This window comes from Ipomoea triloba, chromosome 6 (genome assembly GCF_003576645.1).
Source record: "Ipomoea triloba cultivar NCNSP0323 chromosome 6, ASM357664v1".
Taxonomy (NCBI): Eukaryota; Viridiplantae; Streptophyta; class Magnoliopsida; order Solanales; family Convolvulaceae; genus Ipomoea; species Ipomoea triloba.
The window spans coordinates 20,122,245-20,146,039 of NC_044921.1; the positions used below are offsets into that span (position 1 = coordinate 20,122,245).

Genomic DNA, 23,795 nt, shown 5'->3' on the forward strand with positions numbered 1-23,795 from the left:
TGAGGAAATGTGAGTTTAACATTTAATAGAGTTTAATTCCTTGCCAACTAAGTTTAGATTATAAGTTAGCCTACTTTGGAAATCTTTAATCATATTAATCTTTTTACTATTTAAGAGCTTGATTTTGTTTATTTATATGTAATCACGTTGTTGTAATCAAGAGGTGATTTTATAAAGTTAAAATGGGATATACACAAGTTTAGGAGTTAAGTTATAGGAATAAGTTCAAATTTGACCACTGAATTTAATATGAAAGTGCAATTATGTCACTGAACTTTATAAAAATGTAATTAGGCCACTGAACACTCCAAATGTATGCAATTTCACATAATTATCATTCATTTCATCAGGTTGGTTGCTTACGTGGACGGTGAGTTGGTATTATTAAATAAATTTTAATAATAACTTTAAAAATAAAAAAAATTTAAAAAATTATATTCAAAAAAATGTCGGTGTGACTGTCGACCATCCCTCCTCCTCTCCTCCCCTCCTTCATCTCCGGTTGGAGGCGAAGATCTGTTTTCGTCTCTGGCTCCGCCAGAGACGAAGATAGAGGAGGGGGGGGGAGGGTAACATAGGCAATTTGATAAAATGGATGGTAACATATTATCGGGTGGAATTGTATATATTTGAAGTGTTCAATGGTCTAATTATATTTTCAAGTTACATTCAGTGATCAATTTAGACCTTATTTCTAAGTTATTTGGTGCTAAGAAAATATGAAGGTCAACCAATTAACCCATACGCGGCTTAGCTCAGCTGACCCACCTTCTCAACTATGGGCAAACACTTGAAGTTAATTGTAACACCCTTTGATTCTCATTAACACCGCCCAATCTCAAGGTAAATGGTTTGATGCCATTTGAAACGATATTATTTGTAATAGAAATCGCTCAAACTTATGGTGCGTTTAGTTCGCACACAAGAATCGGAATCGGAATAGGTATCAAATACTTAGTAATGATAACGGTGAGTTTATATATAATGTTCATATTAACACCAACACATATAATCATGAATACTGATTTGTGCTTTCGGGACATAGCTTGGTGAATGATAGACTAAATCTAGAGTAATATTCAGTGAGTATCTAAGACAGAATTTCACAAAGAGTAGAACGTCAGGGTCAATTCAAAAACTCATATCACTGCACCACCAAAGGACATGTGTTCGACCTTAGGTTTGAAATTCATACTTATGGCTACTGGTTTATTTTTATAATAATGAATTAAATTTATAAAAAGAAAGGGGGGAAATTTGGGGGAGTACAGTGAAGTAAGGAGATAACGTGTGAAAAGGGTGCCAAAAAAGGAGGGAGGAGTCGAAATTGAGTAATAAGAAGGGGGGCCCATGACAGTAGCGCAACGCCATATTCAACACCTGCCCGTATCCTCAAGAGATCACTAATTCTGCTACCCCTTACAATTATTGTTGCAACATCCTATCGCTATCTATAAGCTTCATTTTCTGTCCATTTCAATTTGCTTTCCAATAATGAAAATTATATAAGTATATTTGTAACAAATTTTACCCCGGTTACGTGTTCCGATTCTATTGCAATAATAAACGTGTCATAACAATTTATAAATTCTTCAACAATAAACGTGTTCCGATTCCAAATACAACTATAGACTATCAACTCGCTTTGAACTGATCAACTAGTTAAGTTACATTATACTTTGAAGACATATGTACCATATTTCAAAATATAAAAATACTGTATTAAGTACTGGTGTAAAAAGTATGTGTAATATTATTCTTAGCTTATTGTGATCTTTAGCCAAAATTTAATCTAACTTCAAATTAAAAACATTTTGATTATTTGTGATAAAAATCAATCAATGCTTAATGAATAGGAAGAAGTGATGCATCAATGTGATTAATTGGTCTACACATATGTAGGCAACAAATATTTGTGATATGATTGTGATATTTGCCACAGTACAATTTAGTAAAAAAAAAATATTTTAAACAAATAAATACAGAAGTAATAAATACAAGTTTGACCATCTACCATGGTTAGCAACTTAGCTTTCGCATTGTATGAGGCAAAGTTAAAACAAATAAATTTAATAATTAATAGTAATAAATACAAGTTTGACCACCTACCATGGTTTGCTTTTACGTTGTATGTGGCGAAGTTGAAGTATGAACTTTTGACTAAAAATATTTCCTTCCACTAAACGTTTTTATATAGATACTGGTTCAAATATAAACACATTTTTTTATGCGGACGTGTGGTCATGTACCATTAGTTATGCATAAATGTATCATAACATATTAAATATGTAATCAACGTCAGAACACTTATGGGCCGGGCTTGAGTATTATGGAGTATTAAAAGTAAAACTTTCATACCAATAGTAACGAGTTCGATTCTCTTGTTAACATTATTCTTTCTGTCAAATCAATTTACATTTCATGTATAGTTTGTAGACTATCACTACACACACCAAAAAAAAGGAAAAAAAGAAAAGAAAAGAAGAAGGTCTGAAATGCATAATTATATTTAGATATCTATAATTGTTTAAAACATGTCATTATATTGAAAAAACAAAAAAATAAAACCCATTATGATGAGAAATAAATGTTTGATATATGATATATTGAATTTATCATCGCAACAGATATATACGGTTGTTTTGCTTTAGACTCCAAGCTAACTTAAGCGGTTGTATCTAAAAACTAATTAATAACTGTGAATGAAAGTTATATTTTTCATTTATGTTTATTTTTTCATTATTTTTTTTAACATTATAGTATAAGAGTTGTACTATACAATATTCCGGTCAAAAATACTCCAATCATTATAACTTTCGTTCTTTTTCAACTATTGTTGACATGCACATGTATCATATCCACCATATATTTTCTTATATTCTTCAATGGTAATAATATATAGCTGATTGGGAATATACCCCTGGTATATGACGCTAAGTATTTTGTACGTAGATTGTATACGAGTACATGTATTAACCCTATAAAAGGAACCTTAGCCCTATATGAGAAGGACTTTTCCCTTCTTCTCTCCATCTCTAAACAAGACCCATGAGGCTAGGCTATGTATTTTCTCTCAATTTACTCAAGAGCTATTAAAGGAGGGGAGGTTGAGCAGTCCTTATACCGTGGACCATGGTCCACAATGCATTGTGGACCATGGGTCATAGTTGATACTACAGTTGTGTTGAAAGGATATTGTAGTTGTGTTAAAAGGATACTGCAGTTGTGTTGAAAAGGAACTGCAGATGTGCGAAACAGAGGTCGTGTCATTCATCTGGAACTGCAGTTGTGTTGAATGGATACTGTAGTTGTGTTGAAAAGATACTACAGCTGTGTTGAATAGATACTGCAGTTGTGTTGAACGGATGAACGACCTCTGTTCCGTGCAACTACAGTTTCCTTTCAACACAACTGCAGTATCTTTTCAATACAACTGCAGTATCCGTTCAACACAACTGCAGTATCAGTTATGATCATGGTCCACAATATAATTTGCGGGGGTCGAGAGCCAATTTGCTAATCTACATTACACTTTACTTATGTTGCTGTACATACTAATTACATGAAGGAAATTTGTATCATCAATAGACATTATATATATTAGAATACTATATAAGTTATTTCCTAAAATATAAATATCAAATCTATAAAAAATGGTTACATTATTATTATTTACAATAATATAAATATTTAAAATCTAAATAAATTTAAGATTGATCAATAAAAATAGAAAGCAACATTAATATTAGAAATCGTGGTCAGTAGGATTCAAACCTACGCGGGCAAAGCCCACATGATTTCTAGGCATACCCAATAACCACTCCGACACAACTACAATTACTACAACTTTCCAAGCATTACATCTTTAACTAAATAAAAACCTTCTTGGAACGAATTATAATATGTTATTGAGTGACAACATTTGAATGATTTCTTACTTCTTATATATATATAGTTTTATCTCTCATTTATTTGAGATGGTAATTTCACTCAAATCCGGTGGAGACGAGAAAACTTTTCAATACAATTTCTCAATATTTATATTAATTTTTTTAAGAGTTAATTACCGAAATGATCCTTTGAGTATATATAGTTAAATTACCAATTTTGTAATTGACTATATTGTTGACTATATGTATCGTGTAGCAGAATTAATTGTAATTATATTTTAATAATATTTGAATCGATATACAATTATATAAATTATAATAATAAATATTATATAGTGCAATTGATGAAATGGGTTGGATCAAATATGTTTTCTGATGTTATCCTTGTTTGAATTCGAGCAAATAAATGTCCAATTGTCCGTGCGATGCATGGATAAAAATTTTTATTATAGGTCATTGAACACTCCAAATATATACAATTTCACCTAATAGCAAGTTATCATCCATTTCATCAGGTTGCCAATTTACGTGGAGGGTGAGTTGGTATTTTTAAATAATTTTTAATAATAAACTTTAAAAATAAAAATAAAAATAATTAAAATGCCAACTCACCGTCCAAGTAAGCAAGCAACATGATGAAATGGATGTTAACCTACTATCACGTGAAATTGCATACATTTGGAATGTTCAGAGACCTGATTACACTTTTATTTCGTTAAGTGGTCTAATTACATTTTCAGGTTACATTCAGTGACCAATTTGTACCTTATTTCTTTAAAAATAATTATTAGACGTTATCTCATTTGTGCAATACGTGAAAACTAATATAAGGTATAAGAGTCAGTTGGGTGGTGGATGTAAGCATCCTAATCAGATCCATTATATTACCATCCCTACTAAAGACCGGCTGCATTTTTGAAGTAAAACAAAATTTTGTAATCCAGTAACTTTATATTTAATATTAGTTAAATATTTTAGATTCAATTTTAGTCTCTGTAAATGCCAAAACAAAAAAAAAATACCCCTATTATACATAATGCATGTCTTTATTATATTCTTTACTTTTTAATGGTGTGATTAACCATGGATGATTAAGTCATCAAATAAGTTTTTTTAAAAAAAAAAAAAAAAAAAAGTTTTACAGAACACTGTTGATTGTTAAGTCATCATATGACTTTAAAAAAAAAATCACGAAACATTTGATAGCAAGAAAGGAATTAGAAAGAAAAAATAATTTGTAATTTCATATATGAAATGAATAAAGTTTGAATGTTTTAGTATGCTTCTTAATTACTTGATGCGTTTCATTTTAAAACAATGTTTAACGTGGATTGGGAATTGTTGGGGAGATTAATTCAAGTCCCGTCGCATGTTCATGGCTGGCACTTAACATATGATTTGAATTCCTCAAATCTCTGCACGAAAGCATGGGAAAGACCGGCATTACGTTATGACATGCCATTTGTATCCATTCAAGCTAAGTCGCTCCAAAATATGTCTCAGTAAAATATGGGAGAAATAGCTTTTGTGTGATCTCAATTCCTAACGCTTTAGGCCTTTTATTTATTGATTAATTATTATTGACTGAATATGAATGTCTAATTCAATCCATTTGTGGACTTGAAGGTCCATCTTACTGTTTGGTTCAAACAACATTATTGGCCACATTGAAATTGTCATGGATACACACCAATCTCGGTGCATATTTTGAAGGGTGTCATTGGTCGTCAATACACTCACACTAAAACTGTCATCGCCACACATCTATCTCGGTGCATGCTTCAAGCAGCGCAGCATCATTGGTTATGAATGATTGACACTGAAACTGTCATTACCACACACTGATATTGGTGTATTTTTTAAATAAAGTAATTAACAATTATTGCATTATATTCACATTAAAATTATCATCATCATATCGCCATACCTCCATCTTGGTGCATGCTCCGATCCACAAACAGCATCATTGATGGCTAATGCATGACATTGAAACTTTGAGATAGTAAAAGGCACCATGATGCATCACTTATTTAAAAAAATAAAATCATTATTCACTTTATATCACTAATAATTTAGATCTCATAAAAGATGTAAGGTTTTGGTAGCTAGGGCATGCAGTCCAAAGGACAATACACGTGTGGGATCCTTAAAAGTTAAGGTAATAATAGTGGTAATGTGAATTATTATATATAATAGTGAGAAAAAAAAAATAATGGATGATATGATGCACCAACTTCAATTCTGTTTTTCTTTAATATAATGTTGAGGTGAGATGAGAGGTCAATAATAGAAGTGGATCGGAGATGAGAGGGTATGATTATTGTGTTGTTGCTTACACAATATATATATATATAATGCAAGTACAGAAGCGATGGCGATGTTACGTTACAACGGAGCTGACCCAAAACAAAACACTGCAAAACCTAAACCATTGGCCGCATTGGATGGATGGTAAGGTGTAATAATATTACAATCCTTTCATTTGCTTTACCACCTTTTCCCCACACCAATGCTCATTCATGCATGTCACAATTAATTATAGTTCACTACCCACCCCACCCCTCTCCCTTCTCCAAAAAACAGACATCCTCCTTTGATCTAAATAATTAATGCTAGATACGTGACCGAAACACGCTACAGAAGAACCTCTGGAATTCAAGTAGTTTATTTTCATAGAAAAACTTTTATATATATATATATATATATATATATATATATATATATATATATATAGCTTGATGAGGGGCATCTGGATTCAAATGACTTGATCTTTAATAAAGGGTTGGATCAATATGCTTGGCATGAACATAATGGAAGGATTTTAGAAGTATTTTCCTAAAAATAAAATACTTCTAAAATCATTCCATTATGTTCTACAAAAATTAAACCTAGTGATAGTTATTGAGGTGATTAATTAGTGCCGCCGGGTATATCTGACACTAAATTACCAATTTATTTTTTAATTAATTTTAAATGAAATAACATAACTAGTGCTGGATATTAATAAGTAATAACGTACGCTAAATGTTTTTTAATTTCATTTTGTAAGGTACTTTTGTCAAGGTGTGTTTGATAATACTTCATGTCAGTTATATTAGATAATATTTCATGTGGTCAAGCGGCATCCGGTGTACACTCCCATGTGGAAGGGTGTGGGTTCGAGCATCAGTGGAGGCATCTGTTGACTCTTTGTGCTTCAGTAGCTATGAACAGATACTACATTCTAACCGGATAATACTTCATGTCAGTTAATATATATAGGCAATATTGACTCTTTTTGTTGAGTTTATGGTATCGTTTTTTGCTTAGTGGCAGAGAGAAAATGGAGGAGAGAGACGAGAGGGTGCTTGTGGAAGAACTAGAATAAATCACTAAATCCTCTTCTAACGGGGTGTATTCAATAACGACTTTCATGAACTTTTAAATACTTTTACTTTTAAAGTGATGAATTTTAATTGACTTTTGTAGAGTTTTTGTAAACTTTCCTAGAATCCTTTAAATTTTTATAAACTTTGTAAGAGCTTATAAATATCCATATAACAAACATTTATAAACTTTTTCATATTAAAAAGTTTACAAAAGTCATTAAAATTCTAAATTGAATACACTCTCACAAACATTCCATAACTTCTATTAATATATTATCTATAAATTAGTGCATTGTAAAAAAAAAAAAATACTGATGTCATAAAAATAGAGTATATTATTCATAAAGAAAATATAATCAATTTTTATAAATATAACCAATAAAAATATTTCTTGAACTAATGAAACAACTAATGCTGAACCAATAAAATATTTCTTAAAAAATTCAACTTCATACATATATATATATATACATATATATATATATATATATATAATATATATATATATATATATATATAGTATATGTATATATATATATATGTATATATGTATATATATATATATATTAATAATTAATAAACATACAATTATATAAAATTATAAACATATTAACTAAATAAAATTTAAAAATTATAAATTAAAAAATTTGCTGCAACCCGTAGCAACTTGTTTCTGGTTGCAGCAAATATTTTTGCTGCGAACAGCAGCAATCTTGCAGTTGTTCGCATAAATCTGCTGTTGTTCGCAGCAGATTCTTGCTGTGATCGCAGCAATTTTTTTGGCTGCGATCGCAGCAATTATTTTGTTTGCGATGGTAACAAAAAATTTTGCTTAAACATAAAAAAAAAAAAAAGTATTTATGAAAGGTTTGAAACGTACTGTAAAATTGATGAAAAATTTGCATTGTTTAGATAGAGGAAAAAAAGTCTATAGAGAATGTTGAGAAGTTTGGGGTTGGAGGGTTGGATTTCATCTACTTATATTAATGAAGAAAAAGTCTATAGAAATCCTATTCTGACAGAGTTTGTGAAAGTCAGTAACTTTTTGAATACCAGTAGACTTTTAATAACTCTATAAAAGTCTGAATCGAATACATGTATACTCTTAAAGAATTTTGAAAAGTTTGAATTGAATACAGGTAGACTTTTAAAGAGTTTATAAAAGTCTAAATTGAATACCACCAAACTTTTAAAGTTGATAAAAGTATTTAAAAGTTTATGAAAGTCGTGATTGAATACACCCCCCTAAGTTTGGGCCTTGGGAACCTTTTGTCATATTTACTATTTATTGGTCAAATCAACTCTTAATTCTTTGTTAAATTTTTTTAGTATTTTTTTATTGTTTTCAAATTTGATTTTTTGTGTTTAATAATATTTTTAATGTAATTTATAAATATATACTCCGTACATTTTATATACTAATATTAAAATTAATACTATGAAAAATTGAATTGAAAATAACTTTAATCAAGCTTTGTTAATCGAACCAGAAACGGAGGGAGTATTATTCTTGTATTACACAAGCAATTATTCAAACATTCTCACCCTTTTTTTCCATTATTTCGTTCTTGTGTAGTATTTAGAATTCCGTTTTAATTCATTTCATCGCCCATCTTCCCCTCCCTCCTTATGGAAAATTAAAAGAACACATTCACACACATATTCAGCTTGATTTCTTCACAATTATAATTGATAATAAATTTGGTTCGTACGTTTAGTGAAGTAGACTGCTTACAGTCTATGACATATGCTAATGTTTAGGTATTATGAATTTCTAATCACCAAAACATTTTTATTGAGATTCAAGAGGGAATAATAATATTCTCGAGCATAGCTCAACTGGTGAGTCAATAACCTAAAATAAGTTAATTGTTTTAAATTATATTATTAGTAGTTACAAAGTATATGATTTGATTTAACTAAAACATATCTCACGATTTACTTTTTTTTTTTTTTTATCAAATTTTTAGGACACGAGCAGTAATAACCTTTTAGGTTGGGTTACAAATGCACAATTTTTTTAGGAGGAATAATTATGAGCAAAGACAAAAGTTTAAGTAGAAGTACGAAGATAATAAAGGTTAGATTAGGTGAAGTAAGAAGGTAGCTAAAGATGGACTAAAATTGTACTGTTTAATAGAGAAAAATATATTAAAATTATAAGGGAGCAGGGCACATGGTTAGGTTGGTGCAGACTATCTTTATGGTCTTAAGAACACATGTTGTTTCGTTGGCTACTTACATTATTATTTAATCCAGGATGTCAAACATTGTACCCGGCATCTTCAAGTACAAATTACTCATTAAAACCTCTAAACATATTTAAATATAACATAAGATCCAATTAAGTTCAAGGTTTCTAGCTTCTAAACCTAACAGAATATTATGGGACCACGTTTTTCATAATTAATTAATTGTTTTATCCTTTTAAGAAAAAAGTTAATGATTATAATTACATAACAGTTGTGTATATAGACATCAATGCAGGCCAGATCTGAAGATAAACAGTGAAAAAGAAAAGGCTTCTATTCTTGGTTGGGTGGCCATGTTGCTCGTTCAAGGTTTGCAGGAAGGCAACAAAGGGAAAAGGACAATGGGTACATATTGCATGCAATTATTAGTTGAATTTGTAGTCAATTTTAAATTAATTGGTTGGATATTTGTGGTGGTGGGTGAGGATTATTTAATCGCAAAACTGGACAAAAATTCGAGATATAATTTGTTAAATCAGTCTCTCAATTTTAATAGTTATCCATATATCTTATTTTATATATGTAATTTGATTAATGGCTGAAATTATTTACATATTAATTCTTCTAATATTATTTAATTTAGGACTAGCAATATATATATCATACAAATTCTTATTGAATATTGATAGTTTTTAGATCATTGGATTCTTGTAATTAGGGAAAACAATTTCAATCCGCTTTGTGCATATCCACATGAATTTATCTCGCATAGATCATGCGTTTTATGGCTAATGGTGTTGGGGCTGGTCTTAAAAATTAAACCTGCAGTTGTTGGGTTGGACACAAATTTTATATACAAAACTCGCATAGAATCCAAATCGGCACCCCACCATATATATATAGTCACATTGATTACATTTGTTGCTTAGTAAAAAAAAATTAAAAATTGTTAGGATAATGTGTTTTACACGCCTAAAGACAATGATCAAATGTTTCTTTGTTTGTGCTAAGCCTTAAGTTTGTTATACGAGAGACATGTTCCTAACAAGTCATACTAAAGTTATTGAAATGCTTTAAGAATTGAATAATCTTGAAATAAGAGACTAAGAAGTGAAAAATAATGCTGTGAATTTGATTTTGATATGATAAAGAGAATAAAATGTGAATTTTGTACTTTAATCCTCAAATTTTAAATATTTTTAATTTTTTCGTCAAAAGTGACTAAACTTGCCACTTCACAAATAACTGAGGGATTAAACTCGGATATGACCATAACTCAGAGACTGAGTCGTCACTATAACTATTACTCAGGGACTAAAGATGCAATTTTTTCCATTTTAATTTTAGTTGTTAAATTATGGGGGTAAGTGTTTCACTCCCATTATTCACAGGCTCATTGAACAGAACAGTGCTGGTTTTTACCTTGTTCAAGTCATGAATACATTACACAGCAGTAGCTATAAAACTTAGAAAAAGCGAAGATTGGTAGGCAGACAGCAGTGATGGGGGTGGGGACAACGCAAAGCAAAGGGATTGGCAATTTGGAATTGGCATTGGCGTGTTGTCAGAGGGAGAAGAAATTTGGAGAGGAAAATAGTGAGCAGGAGCGCTGAGAGAGAAGTGAGAATTGAGTGGTCATTTCTTCAAGGATTGGAATTCCTAGCTAGCCTGCAAAACTCTGCAGTCTCTCACCCACGAGTGCATTATAATAATAATGTGAGCAGTGATGTAACAAAGGTTGATACACTTGCTATCAAAGACCTGTCAGTCATTCAGGCACTCACACTCCAGTCCAGTCCAGCCCATTTTACTTTGAGGTTAGGTCATTCTCCCCCCCTCCACCCAAAATATAACACTTCTCATTAAAGTTTCTGTTTCATTTAACGTACACAGTACACCCACCCTTAGCTTCTTCACTCCACTCTCCAAACTACATAATGTTTTTACATTATTCCCCCACTGCTTCAATTCGATCTTTTTATTATTGTGCAGGTAGGCCAGACAGAGAGGCTCAGGTGTTGGGTAGGAGTTGGTTTTTTTTTTTGTGTAAAAAATTAGGGATGAAAAGGCATGCATGCATGCATTTATTATAGCATATATGCAGACAAAGTAGCAGTTTATAATGGTGAGCAGATCAGAGCAGAGAGAGAGATCATTTAATTTAATATAATGGGTTTGCAAAAAGAAGCTAAGCTAGGCAGCAATGGATGCCGTGTTCTGTTCACTTACCTTGCAGTCTTCCATGCCGCCTTTGGGAGAGGCAAGTGCATGCTCATCCAGATTAGAATGGGCATAGCGGGTAGTGGAGGGGTGAGGATTCAGGATATATACACAGATAAATAAATCTTTCAAGTGGACTTAAATATTGCAATTCACTTCTTAAGTCAACAAAATTTCATCCAGACCATTGGATAAAAATATATAATTTAGTGTGTGTTTGGGTTAAACATTAGAATCACGAGAATCAAATGTTTGATAATGCTAATGTATTGAAGTAAGACTTGTCAGTTTGTTGGATAGGAAATAGAAATTAGAATAATATTAATTAGAATGTATGATTGAAATGATCAATTTATTTTAATTACTCAACCACATTGCTCCAATGATTGTTTTTTTTTTTTTTGAAAAGAGCTCTAATGATTTTTCTAAAAAATCGCTTTTACTATTGTCCAAAATCACTTTAAAAAAGTAAGAAAAGTATTCATCATTCAAACCTATGAAAAGCAGGGATTGCACGTAATTTCAACAGCGGCTGACACCCTATAAGACTATGAGTCTATGATTCCATAAGTTGTCTGCTCCATAGGGATTTGTGACATCCAAATCCCTTTACTCCTAAATCCATCTCGTGTGCCCAAAACCCCAACACCAATTTCTTTTTAATAATAATGTTACTCTCAATTCTCAAATAATATGTAGGTATAATGTGTGTGTGTGTATATATATATATATATATATATATATAATACTTTTAATAAGATTGGTATGTTTTTACTTTTTACATAAATCTAAATAAAAGAATGTTAAATAATCAAAATATTTTCATTTGTGAAAAGAATGATTTAATTTTTTAACTTAAGCAAAAAACACAATAAAAAGTGAAGGTTTCCAAGTATTATGGATGTGAATCATAGTCCAGAACTGATGGCTAATCGGATAAAACTGAAATTTTTTTGAGTTAGAGCTGAAATACTTTACCAAATAAGTCTAAAATCGACAAGTCCAGTAGTCTAAATGGACTAGTACAATATTTAGTGGACTAACCTAAAATTACTACTTAAGAGTATTATTTATTACATAAGTGATATGGAATAAAATATACATGAAATTTATATGTAAACTTATCTCTAGTATTTTTTATTAAGTTTTCAAATAAAATTTTAACAATAAATTAATAAATTTATCACAAAATAAAATATTTTTATGAAAATAAATAATGAAAAATAAAAGAACTTACTACAAGTATTATACTGTAGCATAAGTATATTAATTATTCCGTATTTTTAGTAGAAATTTTAAAATGTTGGTTTAAAATTTTTTTTATCCTAAAGTTATGTGTCATTTCATTACTGGGGTACTGCAGCAGAGACACAAATTGCAATTGAAGACGACAATAGACTCTATCTCTAAGTTATGGATTTTTTCAAAATAATAATAATAATAATAATAATAATAATAAGTCAATGAGAGATCATCATCAATGAACATAATAGGCTCATCTTCTAGGTTTCCAAATATCACATTAATGACTGGCCTTTTTTTTCCTTTCAGATCTGTTGAATCATCCATCTTTGCTTTGTCATCGTCGGTGGGATAAGGATCAGTCGATTCATTGTATAAAGGACAAGTTAGAGTAGTTACCTAGTTAGTACAGACTATATTTTCCTTATTGAAAAGCAAAAACCAACTAGTACTAAAGCTTATACAAGTCATTCAAAAAAAAAAAGTCATTCAACCAAAATGGCAATAAATACAACACTACAAGTCATATTCTCACCATCTTTCTTCCAACCATCACTGAGAAACAACCATAATGCCTCCCATATAACTCAAACATTGTTAAGATTTGAAAATATATATGTGCAATTATAGTCACAAACGTACAGATAACGTGAATATGATCTACATTAAAAATTACTTGTACTTTTTTTTTTTAAGGGGTGGGACCAACTGGATTGGTAGTAAAGAAGGGATTTATGCACATTCCTGCAAACCTGAATCAATGAATGCCATCTAAAGAAAGCTACTTCACCTGAGCATATAAAGATGTAAAAAAATGGTTTGCTCAATGGAATGAATTTTGATTGTGATTCGCAAGTAATGCCATCTTTCGTTTTTTTTTTTTTTAGTATTACTATATCTCCGTTATAGCTCTAATTCATGTGATTGACCTTTCAAATATTCATCATTTACGTACTGGCGGAACCACCATGTCGCTGCATTGCTGCAACCAGCTCGCCACACCGTGGGCACTGGAATGATGGAGCTGCAGAGCACCGAGTTTGAAGACAGTAGTAACAAAACCTGCCAATGATGAAATTCCATTAATTTACCGTTATTTTCAAAAATGATAAATTGAAATGTGAATCTAGTAGTGAGACTAGTAACTTCTATGCGACTGCTACCATGCTATGATGAATGCCAATGACAATGAACAATTTAGTTAAACAACCTAAAACACATTGAAATCCTTATTCATTGCAAATAACAAGAAATGTTAATTCTACATCCACACTTTCTCTAAGAAATATGACACATAATTCATTTTCTTAGAGACATCTCATCAGAGGTGGATTCAACTCAATCAAAGAATTGCCCACTGATGTTTTCCATTCTAGTAAGGCTTTGCGTCGAGTGCACTGAAAAAGTATATCTTCACAATCCAAAATTGTTTGAAATTATAAACATAGTTAATACCCAATGCTATTGAGACATTTACATAAAGATGCAAAGCTGACATGAAATAGTATAATTGCATACCTATGCTGACAAGGGATGGCTAAAAAAGGAAGCGTGGGAATCGCTTGACAGATGGGACACAAGGTTTCATCAGTTGCAGAATTTGAGGATTTGTCCTTTGAGAATGGACGAAGAAAGTTTTTTATGGATGATGAGTTGAGCAGGGGAAGAAGCAATAGCAGCATTTCCTGCATATAAAAAGTAGACTTCAGAATAGATGAAACCCCAGAGAAGAAAAATGCTTTAAGGAAGCCAGTTCCATCAGAAACTACTATGGAGTAATTAATTTTCCTCCCATGTAATGGAAAACTTTTCCATCAACAATTAGTCATTTGCTTCAGGGAGGAAAAAGACATAAAATTTTACTTGTTCAGGCAAACTCCTAATAAAGCTGAGAGGAGAATTACCGAGAATTCATTCCACACCAACTGACGATTCATGTACTCAAAGCTTACAGCTCGATTCATGTTAGGGCTTCCATAAACAAGCCTTGCTCTTAAAGCTCTCTCAATAAGACTCCTATACCTGCACAAAGTCGATAATTTGAGCAAAAACTCATAATAGTTGCAAGCTGTGTAAATGCTACAGCCATGCTTCTAGTCCAATACAGAAGTAATTGTGCACAACAGATTACAAATGAACACTACTCCACTAAAAAGAAGTCAATTGTACTCAACAAATCACAAATGAGCCCCTACTTTATAGGTTGAGGTTGCCCAATCAGTTTGTTTCAAGGCAACTTGATGCAGTCAAAAGGAGTGAAAACTGAAAAGGCCAAAACATTGCATTTCAGTAGCCTACCTTCCAGTGTAAAGGAATAGAAGGAGGTTGCTGAAAGATGCTGCCTTATAAATTCCTTCTACATGTTGTATTAACAGCCAAATCCATCGTGCTAAAGATCTCTGCAGAAGGCACAGAAAGTAGAACACTTAGTAAGCATGCTCTAAATCAATTTTCTCAATTACATTGGTTTTGTCATGACTTTCAGACAATAAACTTGGTAAGAAACACAATCTAAACTTGAATGTAGCCATCAATTAGACCACTTCACCCAACGGGCTGGACAGAAATCAAAGCATGGTCATAACATCAGCAAATTGAATAACCCACGATCTGCTTCAGAGGACAAAGGCAAAAGGATTCTGAAAATTTTGCTGGTCCAAACCCACTTTTATGAAGATTCTTGTCCTAATGCTTTGGTAGTTTAGTGCTCCATGTTAGGTTGTACCAAAAGGGTTTTAATCCATTAACCTTATCTTTCATTTTTCAAACCCACACATGTAGAGCAGGTTTCCAGCATACATAATACTCCATAGTATCTTAATTTGAAAAGCATGCTGTTTCTAGAGCTATTTTTGCACTATTCGACTATCCTTTTTCTTCCAGAACCCAATGCTGAACCCACTATGACCTTGTTCTTTTTCAATACACTAGTGTATCTTTAAAAACAGAAAACATTTAGCAAAAAAAGGAATGTAATACCTGCTCAGAGTCACCCCATCTTCGGAAAGCAGAAAAAGATTGTAATCTGGCCCAGAAATATTGACCACCAACGGTTGCAATACAGTACAAGATCTTCTGAGCAACAGTAAGCCCAGGTCCCTCTAATCCTGTTCGGACTAAATGATGAAATAGGGGAGGGGTGAAGTTATTACCTTTCAGGACCGAAAAGGATACTAAACTGAGAATCAGTTCAGGGATGGGACAATAATTAACTAGAGTTAGGGTTAAAGCATGATAATAGAGTTTTATGGATTTGTTTATGAGAAGTCATGGAAATGGACAGCTTTATGCATCTCAAGTCACATGTCTGCGCAACAGAAGATAAAGCCTTCATCTCGACAGGGAAAGTTAAAATTTTCAGGAGAGGTTACCAGAATTACGCTTAACTGGAGGAGGTCAATGTTATATATATTTTTTTGCAATTACAATAATTTATTTTACCTAAAGTCAACATTGGCAGTTAGCTAACCTATGTTTGGCCCACTCAAACAGGATCAAGCAGAGAAAGCTAGGAGGTTCTTACCTTTTCCTCGCATCTCAATTGCACGTTCATCTCTATACCGCAAATTCATTAGACCATTGCCCGGAGTTGGCTTATCGACCCAGATAGAAAACCGCCAAATGAGAAACTCAAGGAAAGCATCAAGTTCTGGCTCATATTGAAATAACATTCCTGGCTAATGTCAACGAAAGAAGAAAAAAAGAAATTAATTGAATGCCTACCAAAGCTGTCTCACATTCCTTATTAGTTAATAGACATGGTTATCAACCAACCAAATAAGAGAAATCATATATACACTACCTTCATCAAAGAAAAGATCTTAACCAACTGTTCTTTTAACATGGCTGACATTTCAATGTCCAGTCTGGCTGCATCAATCTGATTTACTCTAGATATTGCAATTGGTATAGCTGACTGTCAAGTGTAAAAAATCAAAAAGAAATTATCACCCACAACTAGAAACAGAAGCAATGCAGAGAAAAGACTCTAAACCACCACCAAAACCATGCCCCTACAAATGAAAATATTTTCTGAAATAAAAACATATAAATATAAAGTTCAAAATCTCCAAGAATTACAAGAGATATAAGGTAATTCAGTAGGTTATCATGTTAATTGGGTTGGAGGATGAGGAGATTTCTCTGATATCATTTGACCGCATTGTGATTGGTGCAATTTGGGTATGGAAATTAGCAAGGGAAGACTGTATTGAGAGCAAAAGCAAAAACAATTTCTCAGTGACATGTTCCGTACCTTTTTGTTGCATTTAACTAAAGGAATAGTATACTCCAGTCCGTATATGAGAACAAAACTTAGTTCATAATTACTTGCTTTTTCGTTTATAATCGGGGCAGGCAGAAACAACTATATCTTATTTTCGCGTCTAACAATCTTAATTACATGAATAGAGCAAAAGAACTAATGGAAGAAAAGGGCGAATAGCGGAAGAACCTGGTGAGATGGAGTCGTAGATTGCCAGCGAGGGATCAATTTCTGGTAGGTATTAATCCAAGCATCTTCCGGTGGCGGCGGATTGATAGAGGTGGAAGGGCTACCACTTGGGGAAGATGATGAGGATGAAGCTAGGGTTTCTCTAACCATGTTACTGGTGTGTCCTATTTTAGCATAGAGTGGAAGAAAGAGAGTTGCAATAGCTTCATCTGCTACGCTGGAGAATCTGTTGATTCCCAGAGGCCACAGCACACGAGTTTTGTTGGTGTGGACTGCGTTCTTCTGTGGTCTTTTTCCATGAAATTTACTGTAGCCAAAACTTTTTGGTGTTTTTCACGATGCTTCGTACTTTTTTCTTTTCTTAAATTCACTGGGGGAAAAAATCATTGAAGTTGTCGAACTTTTACTTACGGCGTTACTGTCGGTCAAGAATAAAACATGAAACGTCGACAGCAGGATTCGAACCTGCGCAGGCAAAGCCCAACAGATTTCGAGTCTGTCTCCTTAACCACTCGGACATATCGACGCTTGTGATGAAAGCCAAACATTAACTTATATATCCATAAACAGAGAGGATTATTAGGAACCTTTTACTATGAACGCTATACTCAAAGATTAGTAGTTTTTTTTTTTTTTTTTTTTTTGTTTTAAAATCTTTTTCTAGATTTAATCTGATCATTAAAATATTGTTAAACTTGAAAAAAAAACTATTTAAAAAAAATAAAAATAAAAACAGAGATCAATTTGAACATTTTATTCGACTCCAAAATCCCATTAAATTATTATTATTTTTAAAAACTGAATAATGATATGTCATCGCCATCGATACTAATAGAGTTATAGTTACATATTGTTAAACTTGAAGAAAGAACTTTATTAAAAAAAAAAAAACAAATAAAAACATGATCAATTAGGCTTCTTTAGTGGGCGGCAACTTGTTTTGAGGTTCCCAATCATTCTGGTTATGAGTATTATGTTAGTATTGTTTTCTTTCAATTCACGGGTTAACCCGTTAGGCTCAACATCTATCTCTTGTAGGGTGGACTAAGATTGTAATATTCTATCCTACAAAGGGCCACTAAAATTTTACCCTGTAATCCGGGACAAGTTGGCACCCCCTTGACACCCCTAGTCTTTGGTGATTTGTCGTAGCCTATCAAGGATCGAAGCAGTAAAATAATTATGGCAGTGAAGTAGGGGATTTAGTAGGGGAAGGGAAGGGGTGGGGTGGGGGTGCTTGTGGTGTCTTTAGTAGACTTTGCCAAACTCATTGAGAAGCAGCTCTGAGAGTCTAGGGATGGGAGTGTTTAATTTGCACAACAATTTCAAACTTCTTTAAGAAAAGAAAAAAAGAAAAATAAAAAGAGTAATTTGAGTTAGAGTAATACTACTCACCCCTCCAAAATATTTCCTCCTAACGTAACAGTTTTTTATTGAATGCTTTTGTTTTTTTTTAAATAATAATTAAGTTAATGGAGTCAATCAAATTCATAATACTATCCAACGAATATAAGTTATGTCAGGAAGAATTTAGTAGGGAATGAAAAATTTTAGTGGGAAGAAAACATTATCCTCCTTTGAGTTAAAGCTGACTTGGCTCAAATTATATAAAAGACTGAAAGAGTGAGTCAACACTATCCATGCATGTACAATACTATAACCAAATTTATGAAATTAGGTCATATTACCTTCTCTCGTACAACAAAGAAGTTATGAAGCGTTAGACACGCTCACGTAGTGTCACCTCTTTGGAAATTCTTAGGACCATATTGAGTTAATGATAGATTAATGAGGTGGGCATGCAGGACAGTTATAGTTAAGTTCGAATTTGGACAGGGTAGCCCCATAACCTTTAGTAGCTACTAATTAAACATGAAAATGATGAAATTAAATAAACGGAGTACACGATGATCCATGTCTGCTGAGTGCTGACCTCATTTATTGATTTTCTTTTATACACGAATATTCAAGTGGGAGGAAATTAAGGGTGCGTTTGGAAAGGAGGAAAATGACTTCTGAAAAATGAGTTATTTTCCGGAAAATGACATCATTTTCCGTGTTTGGATGTACTCTGAAAAACTGTCTTTGGGTGTTTGGTTCATTTTCTGGAAAATGAGTGGAAAATTGGTAGAAATGTATAATTATATAATTTTATTATTTTCTTTAAAATATAAAAATATATAAACTAATAATATTTATTATAAATAAATATAAAAAATTAAAAAAAATAAAGGCCGCTGCTCTGGTTTCTATGAATACAGTGGAGCAAGGCTTTCAATTCTTTGACACAACTTGGTTCTACATAATCTTCAATTCTGTCATATATTAGTTTGCCTGATGCTAATAGAGAATCGAAGTTTTAAACAATGCTGAGGGACGGTCCCTCCATGTTGCGCGCTGCATTTTCCGGAAAAAACCCCTCATTTTCCGTGGTCAACGGAAAATGATTTCCATTGACCACATTTTCTGGGTGTTGCCAAACACCAAAATCCCGAAAAATGATTTCCAGAAATCATTTTCCGGGTAACCAAACACACCCTAAAATAAGAACACCATTAATAATATACCTCAAACCTAACCGTGGTATTGGTAATTCCCTTATCAACAATCCAATAGTGCCCATACGCAAAATCTAATTGAAGGTTCGTTTAGAAATCTGAAAATCTAATTGAGGGACTTGAACACAATTGATGAATATATTAGAGATAGACTCGGAATAAATCAACCCGGTTGAGTGGAGCAAGACGGGTTCGTTTAGACTCGGGACACCCCACACTTAACCCCTGGCCACCTGGCCTAGACCGAGCCCAGGCTTGACCTAGGCCTCAGCTTGGGCCCCGGCCTCGGTCTAGGGCTTGGATTGGGCCCAGCCCAAGGCCTCGACCTTGGTCGACGATGGTAGGGCGGGGCCTGGCTGTGAGACCAAATGCGGTCAAGTTGTTGCAACCAACTCCTCCTTTTTAGGAGGATGATTAGGAGGCTCTTGAGTACAAATACTAGTGTAGTTGTCTTGTTAAGATGATCATCTTTATTATCTAATCATTTATCATCTTGTAATAGCATTACATCAACATTAAATATAATCTTTATCTTCGTGGCATACATTTATTGTCTTTATCAGTATCTTTGCTCTTTAATTATCGAATTAACAAATTCGGATCACCCATAAATCCATCAACAATCTTAAATTTCAACACAAATACACCTTTCGGGTTCAGTGGGCAAACACCAAATAATCTCTAAGAGTAAAAGTCAACTTTTTTTAACAAAGTTAAAACTATTTAAAACTTCTTGGGTGAAAAGTTAAAATCCACCAACAACATTAATGAAATCCCTATTATTATGTATGGACATATCGCATACATATGGTATGCTTTTGCCTTTCTTCATCAAAATCTTTCTTCCCTGCAGTCTAATGCCAACTAATTCCAATAATCAATAGAGTATTTGTAAACTGGGCGGAAAGTGGACTATATTATATATGGGCATTTAAACACACCATTCTATCGTCTTCAATTCATTACCATTTCTTCAATTTCCAGAGTTCCATCCACCTAGTTGAGAAATAGCTAGAAAGATGGCCTCGTTAAACTCATCACAACCTCCAAACTCTCCTTCTCCAACGCCATCTTTCACACTCAGAACCCCCGCCGGCGCCGCCGCCCACCCATTCGACGACACCTTTCTAAGGAGCATCTCCACCAAAGCCGCCGGCGCCAACAATGATTTCTCCGGCGAGCTTACTCTCCCGCCCCGCTCCCAAACATTCACCTCCCAGCCCTCCTCCCCCGCCCGCCTCTCCTTCGCTACCTCTCCGGCGGCCACCAAGCTGGATCTCTCCTCCCTCAACACCACCTACCGATGCATCTCCTCCGTCCTCAAAAAGGACGGCCAGATCTTGTCCATCGCAGTCGCCAACGCCTTCGTCTACACCGGCTCCCAGACCAACGTCATCCGCGTCTGGAAGCTCCCGGAGTTCACCGAATGCGACCAGCTCAAGACCCGGGCCACCATGGTCGTCGCCCTGCAGCTCTCCAACGACAAGGTCTTCGCCGCCTACTCCGACTGCAAGATTAGGGTTTGGCACCGGAGCTGGGAAGGCGTCATCAAACACGTCCGCGTCGCCACCATTCCCAAGCCCGGAAATTACGTCCGGAGCTACATCTCCGGCAAAGACAAAATGGTAAGCTCAGCTGGTCATGTGGTCAACTGGTCACAGAAGTGAAGTTTGGGAACAAATGAATTATTTTTTTACTTTCTGAATTGGCATGCATTTATAGCTCTTTATTGTGCATTTTTATTTTCAGCTGGCCTGAAGCTAACAAATTAACCTTCTAATAACTTTACTTAATTTCATGCACCTAATGTTATTAATATTGTCTGATTCTATATTGGATAGGATTGTTATTATTACGCTTTAAACGTGGAAACATGCACTTCCATCTTCTTGTTCCTCTTTTGTTTTTACCATTTTTTGGTTATTAAAATTTGTTTTAGATCAGATGAATAAATGCTGTAGCTATACATGCAGCTTTGCATTGAATGTATATTCAGAAATGCAGATAAGAAAATTTATATATAAGTTCATAAGTTGGTTAATTAGGTATGATATTTACTATTTATGGGCGGAAATTAAAATTGTATTATTAATGCTTTATTTGATTGATTAAATAAATGGAAATGAGCAGATGAAGCATATGGGACCAATATCATCGGTGGCGATTAACGTATCGGACGATATTCTTTACTCTGCTTCGCTAGATAAGACGGTGAAAGTGTGGCGGATTTCCGATGTGAAGTGTATAGAGACGATTCAGGCGCACAACGAGGCGGTGAACGCGGTGGTGGTGGCGGACGACGGGGTTCTGTACACGGCGTCCGACGACGCGACTGTGCGGGTGTGGCGGCGGAACTTCTGCAGGGGGGACAGGCCGCACTCGCTGACGGTGACGCTGCCGGCGAAGTACTCGCCGGTGAAGACGCTGGCGCTGTCGTCGGGGGACGGGGCGGTGCTGTACGGCGGGTGCAGCGACGGGTACGTGCACTACTGGCTCAAGGGGTGGTTCTCGGGGCAGCTGCAGTACGGCGGGGCGCTGGCGGGGCACACGCACGCGGTGATGTGCATAGCGAGCGTGGGGGATTATCTGGTGAGCGGGTCGGCCGACGCGACGAGCCGGGTGTGGGTGAGGGAGCAGGACGGGCAGCACTCCTGCGTGGCGGTGCTGCAGGGCCACAGGGGTCCTGTGCGGTGTATCGCGGCGTTTCCCGCCGGGGCAAGGGCGGGCGAGGAGACCGACCAGGAGGGTTACACGGTGTGTACGGGGAGTCTCGACGGGGTGCTCAAGATGTGGCGTGTAAAGTGCGGCACCAACATCGCCAAAGGGTCGTCCCAGAATTGCGACTATTTTGATCTCACTTAGAACACAACAAACCCCACCTACAGTAGTATGCTGTATGCATGCGCAGCTTCTTAAATGCATCCATTAGAATATAGAAATTATGTAAACGTACAGCAATATAATTGTAGACATCCTTATATAACTCACTTTTTATTAGTTTAATTATTACTCAACATGTCATTATTTTATTATTATTCTTTATTAAAGCATGCATGATTGAGCCCATAAATTTCATACCATGAAGGATACATTGGGCTTTGTTTGGCGTCCTAGGAAAGGCTGCTAATCTATTCCTCTTTAGTTTTACCATGAAGTGGATGTGAAAAGGATTCTAGAAGATGGTTCCGGGGCATTTTAGCAGAGCTTATTCATTCGACCTACGATGGTCGAAGTGGCAAATTATGCTAGGACCTTGTCCACCTTGTAAGGTAGATTCGGATCATATTCACAATTTTAAAATTTTATGTTCGCAATTTTAGAATTTTATATTCACAATTTTTATATCTCAATATACAAAATTCCCTCTTTTGATTGATTTCACTAAGGCTAAGTTCTAGGTGTAAACACACAATATCCCTACGAGTTTCTTATTGGGAAAAATTGTTGAAAATTACACTTATTTCCAACATCATATGATTTTACTTGTATCTCGATTAGTTTGCTGGTTTAACTCATTAATATTTTGTTTTTAAATTTTTTTTTGTGAAAATGACAAAATATATAATTTGTGATATGCTGAGAGTATTTTGGTTATATCTCTCTCATATGAAATTCAATTGAGGTGATTCAAGTTTTCATTGAAAGCTAAGGCAATCCTTTGCAATCTTCATGTTCAAAGTCTTTTAAGATTCAGGACAAATCATGGTTAAAAAGGTGAACAGATTTCAACACGCGCAGGGATACGACCTTGCAATATATTGATTGTATTTTGGTCGTCATATCTCTTTCATACGAAGTTCAATTGAGGTAATTAAAGTGTCTATGTAAAGCTAAGACAATCCTTACAACTTTTATGTTCAAAGTTTTTTGAG

At 34.2% G+C, this 23,795-nt stretch overlaps 2 protein-coding genes and 1 non-coding gene across 3 annotated transcripts; 1 reads left to right on the forward strand and 2 right to left on the reverse strand.

The window, feature by feature from the left end:
- Positions 1 to 13,400: 13,400 nt before the first annotated feature.
- Positions 13,401 to 17,697, reverse strand: LOC116021688 (peroxisome biogenesis protein 2). The gene is made up of 8 exons (XM_031262154.1): positions 17,366 to 17,697; positions 16,715 to 16,828; positions 16,436 to 16,589; positions 15,892 to 16,028; positions 15,211 to 15,311; positions 14,817 to 14,934; positions 14,431 to 14,597; positions 13,401 to 13,974 (listed from the first exon to the last, which is right to left on the reverse strand). Exons 1-8 carry the CDS (start codon positions 17,513 to 17,515, stop codon positions 13,860 to 13,862), a joined length of 1,056 nt encoding a protein of 351 aa, XP_031118014.1. The 5' UTR covers positions 17,516 to 17,697; the 3' UTR covers positions 13,401 to 13,859.
- Positions 17,698 to 17,809: 112 nt separating this feature from the next.
- TRNAS-CGA lies at positions 17,810 to 17,891 on the reverse strand. Its single transcript has one exon. It is a non-coding gene; the product is annotated as a tRNA-Ser (tRNA).
- Positions 17,892 to 20,794: 2,903 nt separating this feature from the next.
- LOC116023146 (protein JINGUBANG-like) lies at positions 20,795 to 22,927 on the forward strand. Its single transcript, XM_031264120.1, has 2 exons — positions 20,795 to 21,548; positions 22,054 to 22,927. The coding sequence occupies exons 1-2, from the start codon at positions 20,943 to 20,945 to the stop codon at positions 22,783 to 22,785; spliced, it is 1,338 nt and encodes a 445-aa protein (XP_031119980.1). The 5' UTR covers positions 20,795 to 20,942; the 3' UTR covers positions 22,786 to 22,927.
- The last annotated feature ends 868 nt before the right edge of the window (positions 22,928 to 23,795 follow it).